General features: G+C 48.9%; 1 protein-coding gene across 5 annotated transcripts; it reads left to right on the plus strand.

Annotated features, from left to right (window-relative positions):
* The first annotated feature begins 1,949 nt into the window (after window positions 1-1,949).
* On the plus strand, window positions 1,950-8,023 carry HEXIM2 (HEXIM P-TEFb complex subunit 2). Of its 5 annotated transcripts, none has more exons than XM_036268934.1 (3): window positions 1,950-2,036; window positions 3,042-3,151; window positions 7,003-8,023. In XM_036268934.1, the coding sequence occupies exons 2-3, from the start codon at window positions 3,137-3,139 to the stop codon at window positions 7,798-7,800; spliced, it is 813 nt and encodes a 270-aa protein (XP_036124827.1). In that variant the 5' UTR covers window positions 1,950-2,036; window positions 3,042-3,136; the 3' UTR covers window positions 7,801-8,023. The 5 variants fall into 5 exon arrangements, with proteins under 5 accessions (XP_036124827.1, XP_036124830.1, XP_036124831.1 ...); XM_036268937.1 differs by having other exon boundaries at window positions 1,955-2,036; window positions 3,039-3,151; XM_036268938.1 differs by lacking the exon at window positions 1,950-2,036 and adding an exon at window positions 2,099-2,165.
* Window positions 8,024-24,032: the final 16,009 nt, after the last annotated feature.

The following is a 24,032-nucleotide window of genomic DNA, read 5'->3' on the forward strand; positions in this document are numbered from 1 at the left end:
CACAAAGTACCCTCAAAGAGCAAGTTTACTGCCCAATTACTCCCCTAGATCAGAATATACCCAGGCATAGTTTTAACTGACATTTTAGCAAAAGAATGATCAAGATATCCCTGAGCTATAAATCTCCCTGAATTTAGATTTCCAGCAGGAAACAAAATGGTTTAATCTGCAATTCAAAAAGGAACTTCAGCCCTGGCCAGTTTAGCTCAGTGTTTAGAGCATTGGCCTGTAGACCAGAGTCTCGGTTGGATTCCCACTCAAAGGCATGTACCTCTGCTGTGGGTTTGAAACCCAGCTGCAGTCTGGGTTGGGCCAGAGGCAACAAATCAATGTGTCTCTCTCACATCGATGTGTTTCTTTCTCTCTCTCCCTCCCTTCCACTCTCTAAAAACCAATGGAAAAATAGCCTCAGGTGAGGATTAAAAAAAAGAATTTCACATCAAACTTAAATTTTTAAGAATCTACTTCAGCTGTAAATGTAAAGCTGAGTATTTATTTTTTCAGAGCAGGTCTCCTCTACCTCCAAAACTCCCATATATGTGAAGTAGCTCCAAACTGCAATTTCTATTTTGGTAGCATCTAGAATCTACAGAAGAGATTTTCAATTACTTGGAATTTCAAAATAGAGGTTTCCTAGTAACAATGCACCTGTAGCAACCTCCCCCCCCCACCCACCCATTTAGTTTGTGGGAGAAAAATTCTTTGAATTGGAAAGAATTTGTATTCTTATAAAGACTACAATGGAATTCGTTTTTTTTCCCTCCTTCTTCTTCCTCTAGGAGGGCAGATATTTCTCCAAAAGTTTTGGTAGAAGTTATGGCTCAGATTTCAAAATGCAAACAGATGTTCCTGAAGCATCCGAAATGGGCCACTCCCCTTTTATTCCCATAATCCTGGTGACTCTAAGTTATTTTGTATCCCAAACCTGTAAAGGGCAAAAACCCATACCCCTTAGGTGTAAACTTTCAAGAGAAGTGGAAAAACACCCTTTTGGAGTTTCCCCAAGTGGCTAGTGACGTGCGAGGTCAGGTAGTTCCGAGAATGGGCGCTGGATAGGTTAAACCTTGAGGACAAGAGCGTTCAGAGATTTCCAAGCATTGGGCTTGTGAAGGTTTCTACAGGCCCCTACCTAACTAGTCCCAGTGGAAATTAGGAGTTGGGCTGTTACTGGAGGAAGGCTGTTTCGAAGCCCCGGCCGCCGATGGCCTTGGTATATGAGGATGGGGGTGGGGAACGGTGGGTGCACCCGGCTCTCCGACCTCGGAGCCTCCAGCTGACTGCTACGCCAGAGGGACGCGCGGCCGGTGCAGCGACCTGCACCCTCCCCTGCGGCCCCCAGTGTTTGGAATCTGGCGTCTTCGCCACCTCGCCCGTCCAAGTGGGGGCGGAGGGGGAGTCGCGCTACGCTGGGCCTCGCCGCCATACCCAGGCCGAATGGGGCTGGGACAAGAACTTGGCAGAGCTCGACCGCATGATCTGCGTTCCCGTGGAAAGTCAGAAGAGTCGTTTCACCCGATCTCTCCCCAACTGGGGTCTCGGGAAACACGCGGTAATTACCCAAGAACCCCGCCCTCTGTGAGAGGCGAGGCGGCGAGGCTGCCGGGACGGTTTGAGGCCTAGGCCCGGCCAGAAGACTCCAACCTTCACCCCCCAAACCCCCAGTCCCACTTCCCGCCATCTCCCGGCGTCGCCACTTCAGGCAGCCCACTCGGCCCGGCCTCTCCCCACGCCCGGACCACCCCCCATGGGGCGCTCTCACTGTGCAGCGAGTCCCTCCGCTGCCTCCTCCCAGCCCAAAATGGCGGCGGCGGCGGCGGCCACCGATCCTTCTGGTCGCCTTCCTCGAGGACCGAGGATCCCTCCGCGCCCACAGCCCCTCCCCCCTCGGCCGGATCTATTTTCTGCCTAGTAAAGATTAACGCCATCAATGAACTCTTTAATTGAGCTGAGAAGCTGATCCGGTTGTGCTTCCGCACAGCAAACGTTTCAAAAGCGAAAATATTGGCAGACGAGCTGACCAATCAGAGGAGGCAAAGGTGAGCGCGGGACGACTCCCGCGCAAGAGGAGATGGGTTTTGGAGTTCTCAGCGTAGCTGTTGACGTGACAGGATCTTGGGTCGCCTTCCCAGGGTAGAAGAACTACAATCCCCAGCAGGCACCGCACTGTAAGGCTGTTCCCTCCCCCCAACCTTAATGCCTGAGCGGCTTGACCAGAGAGAGCTGCTGCAACTGCAGCAAGACGTAGGGCTGAGGCGTTGGGGATTGCAGAGACAGACGATTGCACAAAGACACACAGATATAGTCGTGTGCATAGCCCTTGACAACAAATAGGTCAGTTCCGCCTTTGCAAAACCTCTTTCCCGGACCATTTCCTCTTCCAAAGAATCCATCCTTAATCCAGTTTAGTTTCCCTCCCAGCTGCATGTACTGTGAAGACTTCTTCCCCTTTCCTCTGTTTCCCGTCCTGAGAGGAAGCAGGGAGACAGGCCAAGCCCTGTGGACGAACAGGCCTCAGGCTCAGGCCCAGCCCAGGCTCCAGACGTGTTTCTTGAGGCAATGACTTCTGGAGCCCCGCTTGGGGAAGCGTTAGGGGACTGCAGTTAAGATTGAGGCCTCTGGAAAGGACCCAGTCTTGTCGGAACCACTGACCCAGTCCACTCTGAGTCTCTAGGTCATTGCTGTATGTATATTGGCCTCCTCAGGCAGTCTCCTTGCCCACTTTGGTTGTTGGGGGAACAAAGCTTAGTCCTACCTTGGGCCTCAGTGACTTCCAGGAGAACAGTATCGGATATAAGCCTGGCCCTGGAACCTGAGAAACAGGACGGGGAAGATGGCTTCTTAGTCCCCATTTGGCCCCTTGCTGGCTGGAGGTGTGAAAAACAGGGTGTGGAGGCCGCCTTTAGGGCCTTCATTTGAAAATGAGGGTGTGTAGGTCTGAAGCTACAAAATGGCTGCTACTGCCTTGGTTCAAAATTCCTGGGCAGCAAGCCTTCCTGAGACTTCTCCTTCAGGACTTAGGTTTCTGTTGTTATTTAAAGCAGGTGTCACTAGTTAAAGGCATCTGCTGAGAGATTTGGAACAGAAGAAGGTGGCCACTCTGAACCAGACCAACTGTAATACAGAGTGATCAGCAGCCATGGAGGAGGCCAAGGTAAGCCTCACCTTCCCAACCCCCTGAGTGCCCTGAACATGGATTCTGCCATCTGGGATCCTGGCTTCTTGTCTCAGATGTGTCGGCAAATTTGGAAATACAATATTTTTAAATGAGTCCCTGCTATGTGCTGGGTAATATGCCAGATGCTAAGTCTGTGCTATCTAATGACATCCTAGTAGCTCTTCAAGGTGGGACTTATTATTTCCCTTTCACAGAAGGTAAGGTTTTATTTTTTTAGAGAAAGGAGGGGAGAGGGAGAGAGAGATACAAACATTGATGAGAGAGAACATCCATTGGCCACCTCCTGCATGTCCCCCACTCCGGGGATTTGGCCCACAACCTGGGCATGTGCTCTGACTGGGAATCGAACTGGCGTCCTCTTGGTCCACAGGTCGATGTTCAACCACTGAGCCACACTGGCTGGGCCAGAAGCTAAGTTTTTTTTTTATTCTCACCTGAGGACATTTTTTGATATTTTGCTCAGATAGAGTGGGAGAGAGAGAGAGAGAGAGAGAGAAATATTGACATGAAAGGGGCACATCAAGTGGCTGCCACCCACATGACCCAACCAGGGCTGGGGACAAACTGCAACCAAGGTATGTGACCTTAGCTGGAACCGAACCCAGGTCTCTCCGGACTGCAGCTCAATGCTCTAACCACTGAGCAAACTGGCCAGGGCCTAAGTTTTTTGTTGTTGTTGTTTTTGTTTGTTTGTTTTTCTTTATTGATTTTAGAGAAAGAGTAAGGCAGAGAGAGAGAGAGATGGATACATTGATGAGAGAGAACATTGACTGGCCGCCTCCTGCATGCCCCCCACTGGGGATCAGGCCTACAACCTAGGCATGTGCCCTGACCTGGAATCGAGCTGGTGACCTCTTTCTTGGTGCATGGGTCAGTGCTCAACCACTGAGCCACACTGGCCAGGCAGAAGCTAAGTTTTTAAAAGCTGAAATACTTTTTCTAGAATCATGCAGCCAGCAAGCAACAGATTCAGAGTTTAAACTTAGGGCCTCTGACAACAAGAACCCTGCCATATATTTTGTCGGGGCTGAAGCAGGGAAAAAGTTTGAGCAATTGGTTCATAATTTGGGATGAGATGGGTAGTAGGATATCACCCACAAGAGATGGAGAGACAGATTGTATGAAACCCTTAGGATGTCACCTTCTGTTTTGGCAACAGGAACCCAAACCCCCCAGACCGTGCTCACTCTCACTGCCCCTACCTTGCCCATTCTTCTCCCCTATTCCACAACTACCTATAGCGGAGGAGGGAACTCAGCTCCTCTGACTCACCCTACCTAGCCACTTACAGTGTTTCCTGGATTTATTTAATTTGGACTTCATGGCATGCCAGGGCTAGAAGGTTTAGAGAGGATAAATGACTCACCCAGGTCACACAGCTCACCTGCAACAGTGGTAATAGTGGTAGCAGGACAAACCTTTAGGAGGGAGGCAGCATGTGGGGCTGAGGGGCAGGATTGGCTTGGGTGAAGAGAAAGATCATTAGGGAGCATTTGCTGAGGTTTGGGACCAGGTGAATTACTGTGCACATAAAAACAAGCCACCCTGCCCAGAGTTCCCAGCAGCCTGCCTGTTCCTGGGTGGGGCTGAGATCTGTCTGATTTGGCTTAAGACACTGATGGAGATGAGGCTGGTCATTTTTTTTTTTTTAAATAAAGAGTCTCACTTTATTATTTTTTATCCTCATTCGAGGACAGTTTTTGCATTTATCTTCAGATAGAGTGTGAGGGGGGAGAAATATCGACGTGAGAGAGACACATTGACTGGCTGCCACCCACAGGACCCTAACCGGGGCCGGGGACAAATTGCAACCGAGGTACTTGCCCTAGGTGGGAACCGAACCCAGGTCTCTCTGGTCCATGGCCGACGCTCTACCCACTGAACCAGACTGGCCAGGGCAGGCCTGTCGTCTTTTTTTTTTTTTTTTTTATCCTCACCTGAGGACATTTTTCTATTTTTTGTTCAGGTAGAGTGGGAGGAGGAGAGAAGAAGAGAGAGAGAAACATCGATGTGAAAGGGACACATCGAGTGGCTGCCACCCGCACGACCAACCAGGGCCGGGGACAAACTGCAACCGAGGTACATGCCCTTAGCGGGAACCGAACCCGGGTCTCTCGGGACCGCACAGGCCTGTCATTCTTAATTGATCTCTCTGCAGGTGAAATAACAGTACAGTACAGCGCACACGTACACACATGCACACACACAACACACTCTCCAACATACCTCATTTTCCCTAAAGGTCTCTTCAGGGTTTGCAAAATGTATGTAACACACCTCTAGCTTTTACAGGGCTGCATTCCCCCCCGCCCCAATACATACCCTATGCATGTATGGACCCAAGCTCAGATGTCTCTGAACCATGTTGTACATTATAAAACAACAAACCAGTGGTAGTAGTTATTATTAGAATTCCCCAAACCACAAACTTAGAGCAACTCATTCTCCATTCCCCTCTCAGTACTCCCCCCCACCATGAAGAGATAACCAGATGCCCTGAACACACACTCTCTTGACAGAATCCTTTGCACCTCTTAGATAAGTTCTAGAATTCTCTCAGCTGGAGACTGGAGGTTGACCTTTCCTCTCCCTAGTTAGGACCTCTTTCCTGTTCCTCATGCAGATGAATGATATCAACTCTTGCCTAAAATAAATGCACTCCATCTTCTTCACCCTAAAATGACAGAAAGGAGAATCTTGTGTTCCAATATCTTTTGGATCCCCCTCTCTTATGGGCTTTATATCATTTAACATATATTTATTAAGCACTTACCTTGGACCATGCCTAGGGACACAGTGGTGAACTGAACAGACAAGATGCATTCTTTTTTTTCCCTAAATACGTTTTACTGATTTTTTTTAGAGAGGGAGAGAGAGATAGAAACATCGATCAGCTGCCTCCTACACGCCCCTTACTGGGGGTCAAGCCTGCAACCCCTGGCATGTGCCCTGACCATGGGACCTCTCAGTCCATGGGATGACACTCAATCCACTGAGCCACACCAACCAGGCAAGACAGCATTCTTATAGGAGGAAGACAGATGGTAAATGGTAACATGCTAAATGCAATGTGGGATATTAACTGTGTCACATGATAGGGAGTCAGTGGGAAGAGGAGATGTGGGGCTACTTTAGATAGGGTGGTCAGGGAGGGCCTCTCTGAAGAGGTGGCATTGGAACAAAGCCCTAAAGGATGAAAAAGGGTCAGCTAGCTGCAAGCAGGATCAGCTACATAATTTGTGGGGCTCAGTGCAAAGGGCTCTTTATTAAAAATTGTTAAGAAGGCCCTGGCCAGTGTGGCTCAGTTGGTTGGAGTGTTGTCCTGTATCCTGAAAGGTTGTGGGTTCGATTCCCCATCAGGGCACATACCTAGGTTTTGGGTTCAATCCCAGGTCAGGGCAAGTATAGAATGCAAACCAATCGATGTTCTCTCTCACATTAATGTTTCTCTCTCCCTAAGTCCCTCGCTCTCTTTCTTTCTCCTTCTCTAAAATCAATAAGTATATCCTCGGGTAAAGATTAAAATATTATTAAGTTCAAGACAATGACAGCAGAGCATTAAGCAAAGCATGGGCCTTTCTGATGGGGAGGGGCATTGAAATCACAGTGAAATACACAGGCGAAATTCCTGCTATTGCTGTGAGTTTGCTTGTGGCCAGTTGTGGGACAGACAGTAGACAGGTAAGCCATAAACAAATGGTTGCAGAAGGTTGAGCTCTAGAGAGGGACTGTTAGGTGGGTGTGGGAGGGGGTGGAGGGGCAGGGAAGGATTCCACCACCAGGGTCAGACTGGCTGTGATCCATCCTTCCTCATGTTCTCTCTTTAGACCTCTGGCTCTTCTGGGAGCCCAGAAACACCTCCTGAGCCTCATGACCCTGGCGATTCCCTGCCCCTAACACCCCGGATGGAGAGCCACTCAGAGGAGGAAGATCCTTCTGGGGCTGGTGGTGGCCTGGGCTGGAATGGTAGGGGTCCCCGTACCCAGAGCCCAAGGGGCAACTCAGTGGAGGCAGTGCTGGGCCGGAGGAAGCACCGCCGGAGGCCTTCAAAGCGCAAGAGGCACTGGCGGCCCTACCTAGAGCTGAGCTGGGATGAGAAGCAACAGCGGGATGAGAGGCAGAGCCAGAGGGCCTCCCGGGTCCGAGAGGAGATGTTCGCCAAGGGCCAGGCTGTGGCGCCCTACAACACCACCCAGTTCCTGATGAATGACCGAAACCCAGAGGAGCCTGACCTGGATGTGCCCCATGGGGCCCCCCATCCAGGGTCCAGTGGGGAGAGTGAGGCAGGAGACAGCAGTGGCGGGCAGGGCCAAGCTCCTGGTGAGTTCCAGCAGAGGGATTTCTCAGAGGCCTATGAGCGCTACCACACAGAGAGCCTGCAGGGCCGCAGCAAGCAGGAGTTGGTGCAGGACTACCTAGATCTGGAGCGGAGGCTGTCGCAGGCTGAGGAGGAGACCAGGAGGCTGCAGCAACTGCAAGGGCGCACCAGCCAGCAGTCCTGTCGCCAGGTTGAGGAGCTGGCTGCTGAGGTAGAGAGGCTCCGGACAGAGAACCAGCGGCTTCGGCAGGAAAATGAGATGTGGAACCGAGAGGGCAGCCTTGGCAATGGGGAGCCGGGCACCTAGGGATGCCCCCAACCAAGTTAACCCAAGGAGACAGTTCCATTTCATATATATTTAGGCCAGCTGAGTCTCAAGGAGGCAGGTGGCAGGTAGCAGATGAAAACCATTCTCAGCACCCCTGCATCCCCTGAGAACAGCTTGATGTCCACCTTGTCATTTCCACAATTTGTTCTTTAATGTCATCTTATTTTTCACAGAGAAAATAAATGGTTTTGGTGAAATCAAATGCAAGTGGCTGGGATTGATTTCACTAGGGCTCTGAGATTCAAAGCACATTCATCCCAGAGAGATTTGGGACTTGGGGTCCTAGTGTCCCCTTGCCCCAAGTCTAGGAGGACAGCAAACCTGTATTGGGGACCTATCAAGATCTCCAGGATGCCTGAATTCTGCTTTGCGTGTTGGGGGCAGTCAGACTGCTCTGAAGGTTTTATAGAGAGGTATGTAGAGGTGGGAGTGGGCTCAGTCAGCAGCCCCTGGGTTCAGCCAGAACTTGACTTAAGATGCCAGATTGCTAGGAGGAGCTGGGAGCTTCCCCAGAGGAGAGAAGGCTGGGACTTTTGGAGAAGGTCCAAGTCCAGGGATTCCTTCAGGGTTTGTCTGCAGGCTCCCTGTGTTCTCCCTGTCTTCCCTATAGTTTAGAGGCTGAGCTAGATGAAGCCTGGGTGCCTTGTGTCTCCTTCTCCTGATAGCCCCCCCATCTCCCACATCTTCCAGCCAAGGAAAGGGCACTTTAAGCACTCAAGGGAGGTTTCTCCTGATGGAAAATCAGCCCAAGAGGCAGTGAATTGATCCTTAGTAGAGCTGGTGGCCTGGCTTTCCTGGTGCTCTCTGTGCCTCCTGCTCCTCTTAGCTGAATCACCTGTATGGTGAATCCCCTCTGAGTTGAGCCTCTGACCTGTGTGCACATAATAGAGAGCTGAGGCAGCCTGGAGGATGCTGATACCACCAACGTGCCAGCAGTATTGGGCTCTGAAAGGAGCTCACACACCCCTGCTAGATGGAAATGTTGTGAACCCTGTATGTTGCCAGGATAACTTTCATTTCTGCCCTGCCACACCCAGGCCTCACCAGTACCCTGTACAAGGAAGCAAGACGACGGATTCAAGGAAGGGATGGGTTTCAAGAGAGAACAAAAATCTCCCATCCCATGCCCAGCCAGTGTGATTCACTGGTTGAGCATTGACCCATGCACGAAGAGGTCGCCAGTTCGATTCCTGGTCAGGGCACATGCCAGGTTGTGGGCCTGATCCCCAGTGGGGGGCATGCAGGAGATGGCCAATTGATGTTCTCCCATCAATGTTTCTATCTCTCCTTCTCTCTCTAAAAATCTGGTTTAGCTCAGTGGTTAGAGCGTTGGCCCGCGGACCAGAGAGTCCTGGGTTTGGTTCCCGCTAAGGGCATGTACCTTGGTTGCAGTTTGTCCTCGGCCCCTGTTAAGGTCATGCAGGTGGCAGCCAGCCGATGTGTCTCTCTCATGTTTATGTTTCTCTCTCTCTTCCTCTCCCTCTCCTTCCCCCTCTATCTGAAGATAAAATGCAAAAATGTCCTTGGGTGAGGATTAAAAAAAAAATCCCCTATCCCTGTGGGGTCTGCCCCTGGAACCCTGGCCAAGGGTGTTAGGCCCCTTCCATATAAGGGACAGCTCTGTCAGGAAGGGCCAGAGGAATAATTATCCCCACTTTGCAGATGGGAAACCCAAGGCTTAGAGAGAGAGTGGCTTTTGGGACTCTAGGAATGCTGACCCAAGGCCTGCCTTCCCCATGGGGTGCTAGCTAGGGACCCACAGAACCCTGGGCAGGCTGGGCAGCCTCCCTGCTGCTGCATTCTTCAGCATGGAGCCTGAGGGAAAGGGGAGGGGGAAGTCTGTTTACCTGGAGGGGTGTGAGTGTGTGTGTGTCTTAGTAACTAGGAGGGAAGATTCCAGAGGCTGCGGTAGTGTGTGGGGGATGGGTGTGGGGGTGGTGTCAGGAGGTGGTTTGGGCCAGCTGTCCCTGAGTAGGCTAGAGCTTCACACGGGAGGGGACAAGTGAGAAGTTCAGCCCTTCTTGGCCCAGAAGCAGAGTAGCCTGGAGCCAGGAAAGCTGCCAGCTGGCCCTCTCCGCCCCCAACACACACACACACACACACACTCCCTCTCACACTGGCTGAAGGGCTCTTGGTCAGGACTGTACCAATGTGGATTAATATTCCCAAAGTGGTGGGTGACAGGATGGGGCAAGAAAACAAAGAAGGGTGTGAGCTGGGAAAGTGTCAGGAGGGGCTGAAGGGGATTAGTGAAGAAGTCAGTGTCACCCCCTTTCCACATCTGGTTCCCTGTCCTCAGTGCCCCCCACACCCCAGTGGAGCAGGAGAATCTCCAGGCTCAGTACTGGGAAGAGGCAGCCCAGCTGCAGGTGGTGGCCAGGCGCAGGTTCATTTTGCCTCCCCCTTTCCCTCTCCACTGATCCTGAGGCCTGAGCTTCTCCCTACCCATCAGTGATGTAAGCTCCAATTTACACCTCCCATCTCCAACACACATACCCCCTTCAGCTGGAAAGAGGGGCTTGGACACACTCCCTTCTCTTCCCCAGGCCTTTCCAGAGCAAATGCCCAGTGCCTTACTGCTCTGGTGTCCATTTGCTCTCCAGGACCTACTTTTCTTTTTTTAATCCTCACCTGAGGATATTCTTTCCATTTATCTTTAGATAGAGTGGAATGGAGGGAGGGAGAGAGAAATATTGATGTGAGAGAGACAAATAGACTGGTGGCCTCCCGCGTGACCCCAACCAGGGCCAGGGACAAACTGTACCCGTGGTATGTGCCCTTGGCTGGATCAAACCCAAGACTCTTTGGTCTGAGGGCCTAGCTCTAACCAGAGCAATTTCCAGGACCTTCTTAGTCACCTGAGCCACGGTGGGGAGGCCCAGAGAGGCAGATATTTCACAGGAGTTACTGCAGAAGTTTTCCACCAGCCCTGTTTACCCTGGCCTGAGATCCTCCTTTCTTCCCCATTCAAGATTTCCCCAGCTCAGGTGCAAACTCCTGTGTTCAATGGACATACCTGCCTGCAATAGGGTCAGGGAATGAAGAGAGGTAGTGGGAGTGGACAGAGGAGCTGAGGGGGCAGGAAGAAGCTGCCAGGAGGTGGGGAAGAGGGTCTGAGGTGAAGTAATTCAATATGAGGAAAGAGGGTTGGCCAGGTCCCATTGCCTCTATTGGGTGTAGGCAAGGATGGCACTGTCCCTTTAAGTGGGGGTGCCAGTCAGTGCCCTCCCCTTGTGAACCCAATTCGTGGGCACACTGAGCATGTGCAGGAGCTGTGCAAGGGAGGGGAGGGAAGTGGGGGGATAGATTCCGGAGGGAACTCCTCACCCCCCGACTTCCTGTAGCTGCCCCACTCTCCTTCCTGGGTCTGACAAAGGAGCCATGGTGCTCCCCCAATCCCTTCCCCCATGCCAGACCCCAGTGGGTGCTGCCCTCTAGGGGCACTGGGGTCTGCAAGGGGTGATGGACAGGTCCTTTCTGTCCTGGGAATTCTCAGGCAGCCCCCTGCTGCCCAGAGGTGGCACACACACTCAGCCCAGTGACATCCTCACTTCCGTGGTGTAGGCAGTGGGCAATTTTCCTCTTGCTTAACGTGTCTGATTTCATTCCACTGGTGCCAGAGGTTTTAAAAGATCCATAGACCCATGGTGACGCTCTGCTCTGAAAATTAAAAACAGCTAAAAAATATGAGGTCCCTGCCCCCATCCCCCAGGAGCTTCCAGTCTAAAGTCAGAGGAAGCAAACAGCTCAGAGGCTTAATTAAGACTGCCAAGTCCTCTTCCCTGCCTCCTACCTCAGCGCCTCCCCCTTCACCTTCCCTCCCCCTCTTGGCACTTGCCTATTCTTCTTGCTCCCTTTAATCTCTTAGCCACAGTTACCCTTTTTTGATAATTGATCGATTTTAGAGAGAGAATGAAAGGGAGCTAGGAAGAGAGAGAGAACAGCATCAATTTGTTGTTCCACTTGTTTATGCACTCATTGGTTGATTCTTGTATGTGCCCTGACCAGGATCGAACCTGTAACCTTGGTGTATCAGGACAACGCTCTAACCAACTGAGTTACCTGGCCTGGGCTGGTACCCTTATTTTTATTTGAGGTGAAATTCACCTAACATGAAATTAAACATTTTAAAGAGAACAATTCTGTGGCGTTTAGTACATTGACAATGTGTGCAACTGCCACCTCTATATTACCCCCAAAGGAAACCCTTGCACCTATTAAGCAGTTACTCCCCATTCTTGCCTTTCTCCAGCCCAGGCAACCACCAATCTGTCTTTTGTCTCTATGGATTTACTTATTCTTGATAATCTGGTGGTAGAGGCAAGAGGAAAAGAGTGGTCTCTTGGGACCTGTATCAGAAAAACACAGATCCCCTGGGGCCTATGTGTAGGACACACTAGACCAGTAGACCAGTATTCTCCCAAACTGTGATCTATCCCAGTTCTGCTTCTAATTCAGGGCCCTCCTCTCTTCCTTTTATCAAGGGGTGGGGGTTTCAGGCCAGTGCAGGATCCTGGGCCCTCTAGGGCCTATTCCTGGCCAGGGGGCTTCTGTCTAGGATTGTGTTAGTGGCCTGAAAAATATAATACCTCCTTAATCCTCTTGGCTCCTCCCTGCCAGGTCCAGGAAGTCAAGGTGGCCCCATGGGACTTACTGTGGGGTTTGGGGTCAGAGGCCTGAGATGAAGAAACTTCAGCTTAGAGAGGTTGGGAAACTTGCTCAAGGCCACACAATGCCTGTAGCAACTTGTTTTGATTGTATTTGAGCTCTTGACCATTGTGCCCTCCTGTCTTCAAACAGGTAAGTAAATTAAGGACTTAGCAAAGTGTCAGCTGTGTAGGAGGTGCTCTTAAATGGAAGCAGCCATAAACTTGACTACTTTGGGGGCATTGCATAATAGTGAAATGATTAGCTCCACTCCAAGGTGGGTTGTGGGAGTTCCTCTCACCCCACCTTCCCTTATCTTTTGGAGAGGATTTCCATTTTGCTTTCTCCACTGGGCTCCCTAGAATGACAGCTTTTGTGGAGGTGGAGGGGGGCTGCCTGGATCTGAACCCTTAGGGCAGTTGGGTGTGCAAAGCTTGGCTCATCAACCCCCAAAGATGATGTTATTTGTTGCCTTCACCTGGGGCTTAATTCTCCCATTTCTCCATGGCTAATCATTCACCCCTGTCCTCCAAACAGAAAGGCCTTTGTGGACCCAGGGAATGGAGGGGACTGAACAGGCTTTGCCTGGCAGAGGCACAGGCTGAGCAGCTGCTCCCAGTTGGCTACTGTGAACTGGCTGCCTGTGAGCATGGACATTCCAGAAACCACCTGTCCCAGAGATCCTCCCTGGACTCCTTCCAAGGTGGGATGCCCAAACCGGCCCTCGGGGCATCTACTATGTCCTGCCTCAAGACAACCAGTATGGGCCCCCTCCCCTGCTTCCTCCTCACCCCAGTCTCTCTGAGAAGAAACTCCCAAGGAGACTAAGCTGTGAGGAGGACGTTATAAGCCACATGGACATCCAGAGCCCACCTCTGCCACAGCTCATCATTCCACAAGGAAGAGAAAGGAGTCTCCTTGGGCCCAGAATCTTACTCCAGCTCCCTCCCTGGGGTTCTCCTCAGGCCCCCACACACCCAGTCAGCCATGTGGACTCTTTGACCACAGTGTGAGGACACTGCAGGCTCCCTTGCAATAGCACTTGGAACTGAGCCCTGTGGTTGTTGGGCTGGTCGGTCTCTTCTCTTACCACTGGGGGAGAGGGAGCCCACTGTCCTTTCCAGCTAGACCTTCCTTCCTTCCCTTCTCAGTTCTAGCCTCAGCCATTTCCCTCTTGGGCCTTTGAAAAAGAGGATCCTTTTTTCTCTGGGCCCCTGCTTCAACTTTCCTCACTTATAATTCACCTCACCTACATTTGTAGCCATGTACATCACCTCTCCTTAGACTCACCCCACTTCCGGGATCCCCCCTGAACAACTTCGGCTTCCCTGGCCTCCCTGGACAGTGTTCCTCGCCAGCCTCTCATCCCCCCTCCCCAGGGTTCTAGATACTTAAGGACTTTAAAAATATATATATTTTTTTTATCCTCACCCGAGGATATTTTTCTACTTATCTTTAGGTAAAGAGAGAGGGAGAGAAACATCAATGTGAGAGGAACACATCAACTGGTTGCCTCCTGCACGACCCCGACCAGGGCCAGGAATGAACCGAAACTGAGGTACGTGCCTTTGGCTGGAATCGAACCCAGTACTCATTGGTCCACAGGCTGATGTTCTACCACTGAGCCAAACTGGCCAGGGCTAGGGTTTTTTTTTTAATCCCCCAATGGCTGCACAAGTATGATCCCGACACTGTTGAAAAAATCTTTTGGCTGTAATTTGAAATTCTATGTTTATGATAAACTACCTTCATACGCATTTGTGAGTTTTCTATTCCACCAGTTTTCTATCTCTATTGATAAATCAGTCACAGTTTTAAAAGTATAATAGCTGCTTGGCCGGTGTGGCTGAATGGTTGAGCATTGACCCATGCACCAAGAGATGGCTGGTTCGATTCCTGGTTAGGGCACATGCCCAGGTTGTGGGCCAAATCCCCACTGGGGGGCATGTAGGAGGCAGCCATTCGATGTTCTTGCTCATCGATGTTTCTCTTTCTCTCTTCCTCTCTCTCTCAAGTCAATAAAGAAAAAAAATTTTTTAAAATGATTATAGCTACATAGCTCTATTATCTCTCATAACCCTTTTACTAAAGATTACTGTATAGTCTTAGATTAAAAGTACATTTAGAGTACATTTAAAAGCAGCTTGTCCAGATCCCCTTTCCAAAGCATATCTTTATGTCTTTATATATGTGTTACATGCTGTTGAGTCAGCTCTGACTCCTGGCGACCCTGTGAATGAGTGATGTCCACAATGTCCTGTCCTCAACAGCCCTGCTCAGCTCCTGTGGACTCATGCCTGTGGCTTCTTTTATGGAGTCGGTCCCTCTCATATTTACTTCCTCTTTTCCGGTTGCTTTATATTTTTCTCAGCATTCGTGTCTTTTCTAAAGAACCTGCTCTCTCATGATGTGCCCAAACTAGGACAGCTTCAGTTTCGTCATTTTTGCCTCCAGCACTGTTAATTTGCTCTAAGACCTACTTGTTTGTCTTTCCAACAGTCCAGGGTATCTGTAGCGCTCTCCTCTAACACCATGTTTCGAATGAACAATTTCTTCCCTATCAGCCTTCTTCACTGTGCATCTTTCACATCCGTACATAGTAATTGGGAATGGGAGGGTGTGGATGATCTTAGCCTGGGTCTCTAATGACACATCTTTGCTTTTTATCTCCATATAAAGATATAGGTAGTTAAATATGCAGATATAGGTATCTTAAAAGGAAGCATATGAGAGATTTCTAGATGTTACCTAATTAGATATCCTAGCTTTAAACCGGATTAAATAGATTTCTAAATCTGTGGCTCTGTCTCATATTTTTTAACCATTTTTAAGTATACAGTTGAATGGCATTAAGTACATTCACATTGTTGTGCAACTATTACCACCATCCATCTTCAGAACCTTTTTCTTTTCATCTTGCCAAACTGAGACTCTGTACCCATTAAACAATAATTCCCCGCTCCCCCTCCCCCTGTCCCTGGCAGCTACCATTCTTCTTTTCAAGAAGCCTTTTGATATGATTGCTTTCCTGCTGCTTTCCATCCAGCTGGAGTCCAGGTTCCCTCTCTTTGCAGAAATCTTTTGTCCAATAAATTATTGCTTCTCAACTTGACTGCCTATTGGAATCACCTAGGAAATATTTTTAAAGTTCTGATGTCTGGGCACCACCCCTGGAAATGCTGATTTAATTCTTCTGGGGTGCAGCCTGGGCATTGGAATTTTTAAGGCTCCCTAAGGAACGCTCCTGTGCAGCCAGGGCTGAGAAGCAGAGTTCTAAGAATTCCAAATGTTCTCTCTGCTCAGTGTGTGTGGCCTGGAGTCCCATGTGTAGGGTGCCTCTCCTCTGCCCACAGCCCTAGGAGGACCCCCAGATGGCATAACCTCTAGTGTACAGATGCCGGACAAGGAGTCAGGGTGTTCTGTGAGCCTTGGTGGCCAGACCAGGGGATGGGCAGAGCTCAGGTTAAAGAAGAAAGAATTACCACCAATCAGCTAGGCGTCAAACTGTCTCTGGAGACTCCCCGACCTGGTAGTACCAGGGCCCGTGAGGAAGGGCAGGAAGTGAGACCAGAAAAACACTGAAGGCCCCCAATCAGATTCTGAAAATCTGCCGGGCAAAGAGCTGCTGCTTCATTGCCACAGCAGCACCACCGCCTGCCGGCAGTGTGTGTGTGACGATGACTTCCACCCATCTGGGCGGGGGCCTCCAACTGGGGGTTTACCCAGGCCTCCTGCTGCCACTGTCCATCTCTGTGCGAGTGCTGTGTGCAAATGCTGTGCAAGGAGTTTCAGAATCAAATGCTATGTTTGCTTCCCTTTTTAGTGCCCTCTTGATTGTCCCCTCCCTGTTTCTTCTCACTCACCCAGAGTGGAGATTAGGGAGGGAGGAAACCACCTGCAGGCCAGGGCAGGGAGGGTGCCCTAGAGCCATCTGGGCTTCTCCAGTGTAGAGATTAAGAGCACAGATTTTGGCATTGGATTACCCAGGTTCAAATCCTGCCTGCTTTATTCTGCCTACTGCCCTCCACCCGCCACAGAACAGGACAGTCACCTTCCCCATTGCCTTCATGGACACACATGTCCTCTTCTGCTGGTAAAGGTGCCATGTCTCATTGGGATCACTAATTTGTTCATCCAACAGATACTTTCTGGGTGTATTAGTCCACTAGGGCTGCCAAAAGAAAGTACCATGGGTGGCTTGGAACAACAGAAATGTCTCACAATTCTTGAGGCTAGGAGTCTGAAATCAAAGTGTGGGCAGGGCCATGCTTCCTTTGAAACATATAGAGGGAAGAAACTTTCCTGCCTCTCTTAGCTCCTGGTGGTTTGCTGGCAATCTTTGGCGTTCCTTGGCTTATAGGTACATCACTCCAGTTCTCCATATTCCCTCTCTGTGTGTTTGTTTCTCCTTTTTATAAGGACACTAGTCCTATTCAACCAAAGCCCACCCTATTAACCTCACTTTAACTCGATTACCTATACAAAGACCCTATTTCCAAATAAGGTTACATACTGAGGCACTGGGGGTTAGGACTTCAACGTATCTTTGTTGGGGACACAATTTGATCTGTAACTTTAGGTGTTCATGCTGTGCCTGGCCCAGTTCTAGGCACTGGGGATGTCACAGTGAGCTCAATGGACACAGTCTCTGCCCTCATGGAGCTTACCCTCTCTTGTGGTCTTTTAACCTACAGCTTCTTTTTCTTTTCTGATCCTCACCTGAGGATATATTTTTACTGATTTTATTTTTTTAGAGAGAGAGGAAGGGGGAGAGAGAAAAAGAGAAACATCGATATGAGAGAGAAACATGGATCAGGTGCCTCCCATATGCGCCCTGACCTGAGATCAAGCCCACAACCCGGGTATATGCCCTGACCGGGAATCGAACCCACCACCTTTCCGGGTATGGGATGATGTTTCAGTCAACTGAATCACCCAGCCAGGGCTTAACCTATAGCTTCTCTTGTGATGAATAACTCTGAGGTTTCATTCATGTGAGTTTATTTGGGTGATGTGATGAGATCGTCATTGCACCAATAGGGAGACTGAGTTTCGAACTGAGGTGACTTGCTCAGGATCATGAGATCAATGGGTAATAACACAAGCAATAACAATATTCAGCACTTGCTAGGTACCAACTAGTGCAAACTTTACACACTTAATCTTTTTTGATTTCCACAAGCATTTTTCAGGATGAGGAAATTGAATTAAGTTGCCCAATATCATGGGGCAAATAAGGGATTGCGCTAGGACTAGAACCCAGATGGCCCAATTCCAGCGTCTATGCTCTTCATCACCACCATATGGCTCACTACAGGTAGACACAGCCTTGTGCCTTTTCTGCTGCTCTCTGCTCTCTGCTGAAAGCCCAACCTGATGACTCATTGAGCCCTCCAGGCCTAGCAGAGAGCCACCTCTTTGTTCTACTGTGCCCAACTTCTCAAAAGTTCCTTCTCCCTTCCTTCTTCCTTCCTGTTCCTCTCACTCTGGACAGAGTTGCTTTTTTTAAATGTTTAATGTATTCTATAATAGTATAGACATTAAACAACACCCATGTACTGACCACTCAGTTTAAGAAATAGCAACACTGTTATTATTGTTAAAGCCCCAGCATCATATCACTCCCCAATTGCATTTCTCACCCTAGAGGGAACCAGGATACTAGATTGATGACAATCATTTCCATGTGTTTTTAGAAACACAAAATTGCTTGTGACTGACAGTAAGGAATTTCTGAGCTTGATTTTTTTTTTTTTAATCCTCACCTGAGGATGTTTTTTCCTGATTAAGGGAGAAAAAGAAAGAAAGAAACATCAATGTGACAGAGAATCATCTATCTGATCTGTTGCTTACCATATGTACCCCAACCGGGCATGGAACCTGCCACCTTTTGTTGTGTGTGGGATGATGCTCCATCCAACTGAGCCACACCAGCCAGGGCTTGAGCTTGATTTTTTTTTTAATCCTCACCCAAGGATATTTTCCCATTTCTTAATTCCTCATCCGAGGATATTTTTCTACTTATTATCAGATACAGTGGGAGGGAGGGAGAGAGAGAGAAACATCAATGTGATAGAGCCACATGGACTGGTTGCCTCCCACACGACCCCACCAGGGCCAGGGACGAATTGCAACCGAGGCACATGCCCTTGACCGGAATCAAACCCGTGACTCATTGGTCCTCCAGCTGTAGCTCTAACTGCTGAGCCAAACCAGCCAGGGCTCCCATTGAGTTTTTCTAGATAGAGTGGAAGGGAGGAAGGGAGAAAGAGAGAAAGAGAGAGAGAGAAGAGAGAGAGAGATGGATGTGAGAGAGACACATTGATTGGTTACCTCCCACATGACCCTAACCTGCAACCCAGGTCCATGCTCTTGGCTAGGAATCGAACTCATGAACCTTATAAGGATTCTTGGCCAAATGCTCTAACCAACCTTTTATTGACAAGGAAGCATAGCAGGAACTGAGGATCGAGGTGGAGGAGTAACTTAAACTGAATCTATTTTGAAAATATATTATGATGAAATATTTCAGACAGGCATATAGAATAATGGAGTGAATCTACTGCTTAGGAAGTAAAACATTAAAAATAATCCCCAGGGTTTTCCTTCCTGATCACATCCTTGCAGTTGAACCACCCATCTGAATTTCGGGCTTATTTTGAGATGAATCTTAGGGGAGGAGCAGGGATTTGCAATCAGGTAGAGGTTGGAAAAAGGTGTCACTAATAGAAAGATCAGCAGGAATCAGTTTGGGCAATGTGTATTGGGCATGGCTGGCACCTGGGGCCCTGTAGGGGAGATGAGAGGGGAGAGTTTGGGGTGGTAGATCAGCAGCCAGCCCCCCGCTCTCCTTGGGGGCCTCACTTCTGTATTTTCCTTTGTCATTGCCCCAATCACATGTAGTCATAATTATTTGTTAGCTTGATTCTGAAATCCTAAAGGTAGGGATCATCTCAGTCATCTGAACATCTAACAGTGGCTAGAACAAATGGGCTTCACTCAATATTAAATCGATAAATGAGTGAATGAATAACTGTTCAATTTTGTTGTTGTTGTTTATATTTTTCTAATTAGTTCATGTAGCCATCAGTGAATATTGTTGTGTTCTTTTTTATCCTCACCCGAGGACATTTTTCCATTTTTTGTTCAGATAGAGTGGGAGGGAGAGAGAGGAAGAGAGAGAGAGAAACATTGATGTGAAAGGGGCACATTGAGTGGTTGCCACCCGCACAACCCCAACCAGGGCCGGGGACAAACTACAACCGAGGTACGTGCCCTTAGCAGGAACCGAACCCGGGTCTCTCTGGACCGCATGCCAGTGCTCTAACTGCTGAGCCAAACTGGCCAGGGCAATAACTATTTAATTGATTTTAGCCTTTCTTATTGGGAGTGGAGTGCTGGTGGTAAGAGGAATGGAAAGTTTGAATGGAAAGTCTGATTGAGAGTGTTTTTGAAGAGAATTGTCATTTTATTATCACAAGGTACATCCGTATTGCCACATAGAGACCTTGTTTTTTTAAAAATTTTTTTTAAAGAGACCTTGTTTTAATGTGTGTCAGTAAGGGTGCAGACAGGTGTGAGATGATGGAATGGATGACCAGAGGGTTTCTCTCAGCTACAGCTACTACCAGTGTCATTCACTAGCGTCATTGGCTCTGATCGCAGGTATTCGAATAATCAGCTTCCCATAGAAGCAAGACACATTTCTCTTCCCAGAAAACAATCCCTAAAGCCCTGGCTAGGGGGCTCGATTGGTTGGAGCAATGTATTGGTACACCAAGGTTGTGAGTTCGATCCCCGGCCAGGGCACATGCAAGAATCAACCAACGAATAAATAAATAAGTGGAACAAGAAATCTATGTTTTTCTCTCTCTCTCTAAGATGAATAAATAAATTAAAAATCCCCAAAGCCTGTGCACTCCCTCCCTTGTGTTCATTATTTGGCTGACTCTGCTTATGGCTGCAGAAGCAGCACCTCGTTTGCATTCCTAGAACCCTCTCTCAGGGCTGGGCATGCTTCTGTGGGTTCTGAGTGGTGAGAAGAGCTTTTCTCAGATGCTGCATTCCACATGGGGCCTAAAAAACAGATAAAAGGCGTCTGCAATTAGTGGCATCTCTTTGCACACAAAGAATGAATGGGCCAAAGGCTGTTTATTCTCTTGCACCGGTCAGATATGCCCTGTAATTCTCTCTCTCTCTCTTTTTTTAATCCTCACCCGAGGACATATATTTTTTCTATTTATCTTCAGATAGAGTGGGAGGAAGGGAGAGAGGAAGAGAGGGAGAGAGAGAGAGAGAGAAACATTGACTGATTGCCTCCAGTATACAACTCTGACCAGGGCCGGGGATGAACCGCAACTGAGGTACATGCCCTTGACCTGAATTTAACTCATTACTCTTTGGTCCGCAGGCCAATGTTCTAACCACTGAGCCAAACAGGCCAGGGCCCCTGCAATTCTCTCTTGACTGAAATCCCAGAACTCCCTGAGCCCCGAAGTTGTAGTTCATTCTTTTTCATTGCAACATAGACTTCCATTACATGCATATACATAAAATGCGTTAATTCATTCTGTGGCCACTGGACTTTTCAGATGTTTTCAGTTTTGGGTTATTATGTTAGTGCTGCTATGGAAATCGTTTTACATGGCTTTTGATGCACATGTGTGCACATTTCTCGTGGGCATATCTAGCAGTGAAACTGCTGGGTTATCCTGTACGAATACACTCAGCTTTAACAGGAACTGCTCAGTGGGTTTCCCCCCTACCAATTGAATATGGGAATTCTTTGCTCCACATCCTTGGCCAAAACTTGGTTTTATTTTTTCTTTCTTTCTTTCTTTCTTTCTTTCTTTCTTTCTTTCTTTCTTTCTTTCTTTCTTTCTTTCTTTTTTCTTTCATTTTAGCCATTGGGGTGTGGATGGGCTTAACTTTTTAAACTTAAATTTACTGTGCTAAGTACTTTATATGCATCTTCTTATTTTACCATCACATAATCCCATGAGGAGGGTATTGCCGTTAACACTGTTTTACAGATGAGAAAATTGAACAAGTTAAGGCAGTTCCTCAAGGCTACACATAGTGAGGGCTAGAGCAGGGCCCCCAGGCTTCATCGTCCCCACTCACTGTGGTCTGGAGCTCATGTTGGGAGACGAATCATTAGAAGTTGGTGAGACAAATGCAGTAACTGAGCCATAATGTGAGGTGCAATGGTGGCCCCAAAGCTGAATGAGACCAACCTCAGTGGGTGAGTCAGGAGGAGTTACAGAGGAGCTCTGAATTGAACTGGATCTTTGGACAAGTCAACTTAGAGTACTAGCGCCTGTCTCCAATGGCCCTAGTGAGGATTTAAGGTGCGGGCATTAGGTAAAGCTCCTGGGACCTTGCACAGAGCTGGTGCTCAATGAAGGGTTGTAGAAGAAATTAGTGAACTGAACGTATAGTTATGGTCCTTCCTGGAGCCAGGGGGATGAACAAAGTGACCTTTCTAGGTCCTTTTCATCCTGAGTCTTGGGAAGGGAGGGCAGGGGAGAGCTGGAGAAAAGGACCAGTTTCACTGTCCCAGGGAGGGAAGACCCCCCCCCCCCCCGCCCTCCTTCTGCAGAGGGGCTGTGAGACCAACTTTTTTCTACACAGGAAGAAATACATTACAGGGCATCTCCAGCCGCCTGCAGCACACTGTCCCTTTCTCCATCTCCATCCTGCTCCCTGGACCCAGCAAAAAGGACTAGAGTCTGGGAGCAACAACTCTTGGAGAAAGGCCCAGGCAGGCTGGTGATGGGTGGAGGAGGCGTGTGTTTGTTTTGAAAGCTTGGCGCAGCTCGAGAGGAGAAAGAGGAGGAGAGGAGGAGGAGGAGGGTTAGGAGGTAGAGGAGGAGTGAAGGTGGAGGGGGAGAAAAAGGAGAATTAACGTGCTACTCATACTCTAGGGCCAAGGATTGAAGCCTCTTCCTGCTTATCCTGTCCCCTCCTCCACCAGGCGTCAGACATGGGAGTTGCCTTGGGGTATCCAAGGTGGGGGAGGGAGGGCGGGGAAGCTGAGGGCCTGGGAGTGGGAAGCTGGACCCCGGCAGGGATGAGCGGCTTTGCTTACAGACCCGGGTGGGTGGGCTGAGTTCTGGAAGACACCCCACCAGGCCAGGCCGAACTTCGGCCAAGCACGGCCAGAGCTGGCTCAACAGCGGCACCTGCTGGCCAGGGCCCTCCCTGCGGGGCGGGGCTGCCCCTCAGCCCCGGAGCCCAGCGGGTGAATCACTCTGGCGGCTGCTCCAGCTGTCAGACCAGAAAATGTCGGGGGCTGAAGAATGTCCCCAAGCGGCGGGGCTCGGCCCTTCCGGTCGCCACCTGTTCCCCTAATTTTGCCTTGTACACCCAGGACACCGACCGAGGGTCCGCCCTGGGCCAGTCAGGGGCCAGCGCTGGGGGAAAAGAGCAGGATCAAGGTCCCTAACTTCAGGAGGCTCCAGGGCTGGGTAGTATTTTTGTTTGTTTTTTAACTTTATTTGGAAAAAGAATTCAAACAGAAGAGTTACAAGAACAATGCAAAGATCCTTCATATACCCCTTACCTAGTTAGATTCACCACTTGTTAAAATGTTGTCCCATTTGTGCTCTCTCTATTTATATATATAATACAATTATAATTAAATAAAAATATGTAAATATTTTTTTTCCCCCTGAACTGAGAGGATGTGGCGACTATCATGACCATTTACCCGTAAACACTTAGTGGGTGTTTTCTAAGAACAATGGCATTCTCTCACATAACCACAGTAGACTTTTGAACTTTGGGGAATATAACATTGATACAATACTTTTATGTACCCTACTGTCCACTTTCCAATTTTATCCACTGATTCAATAAGAGTCCTTTAAGAGTCCTTTTCTCTGTAGTGTAGGATTCAGATCAGTATCACACTTTGCATTTAATTGTCATGATCTTTTAGGCTTCTTTAATCTGGAGCAATTTCTCATGTTTCATCTTTCATGACATTTTTTTCAGATTAGAGACCTCCTTTATTCTTTTTTTTGTTAATCCTCACCTGAGGATATTTTCCCATTGAGTTTTAGGTAGAGTGGAAGGGAGGGAGCAGGGGAGGGAGAGAAAGAGAGAGAGAGAAACATGGATGTGAGAGAGACACATCGATTGGTTGCCTCCCACAGGAACCTACAACCCAGGTACATGACTTTGACCAGGAATCGAACCTGAGACCCTTCAGTCCATGGCTGCCGCTCTAACTGCTGAGCCAAACCGGCCAGGGCCCCCTTTATTCTTTTACTAAGTGCTCCTCATTTTGGGTTTGCCTAGTGTTTCCTTAAACATTGATTCAGGCCGCACATCCCAGGTGGGAATATTGCACACGTGATGTTATGTTCTTGGGGTGGGATTCTCCACCTTAAGGGCTCATGGGACTTCTGAACCTCAAGAATTAATCCCTGAGTTATCTGTAAACACTTTAATCAGATTTTGAACACAGGTTATAAACAGCACCATTAATTATGTGTGTGTTTTCTCTCTGCTGATGGCCGGCTCAGGCTTTGCCCCTTAGTTTCTCCCCTTCTCTCCCT

This window comes from Molossus molossus, unplaced genomic scaffold, assembly GCF_014108415.1.
Source record: "Molossus molossus isolate mMolMol1 unplaced genomic scaffold, mMolMol1.p scaffold_m16_p_19, whole genome shotgun sequence".
Taxonomy (NCBI): Eukaryota; Metazoa; Chordata; class Mammalia; order Chiroptera; family Molossidae; genus Molossus; species Molossus molossus.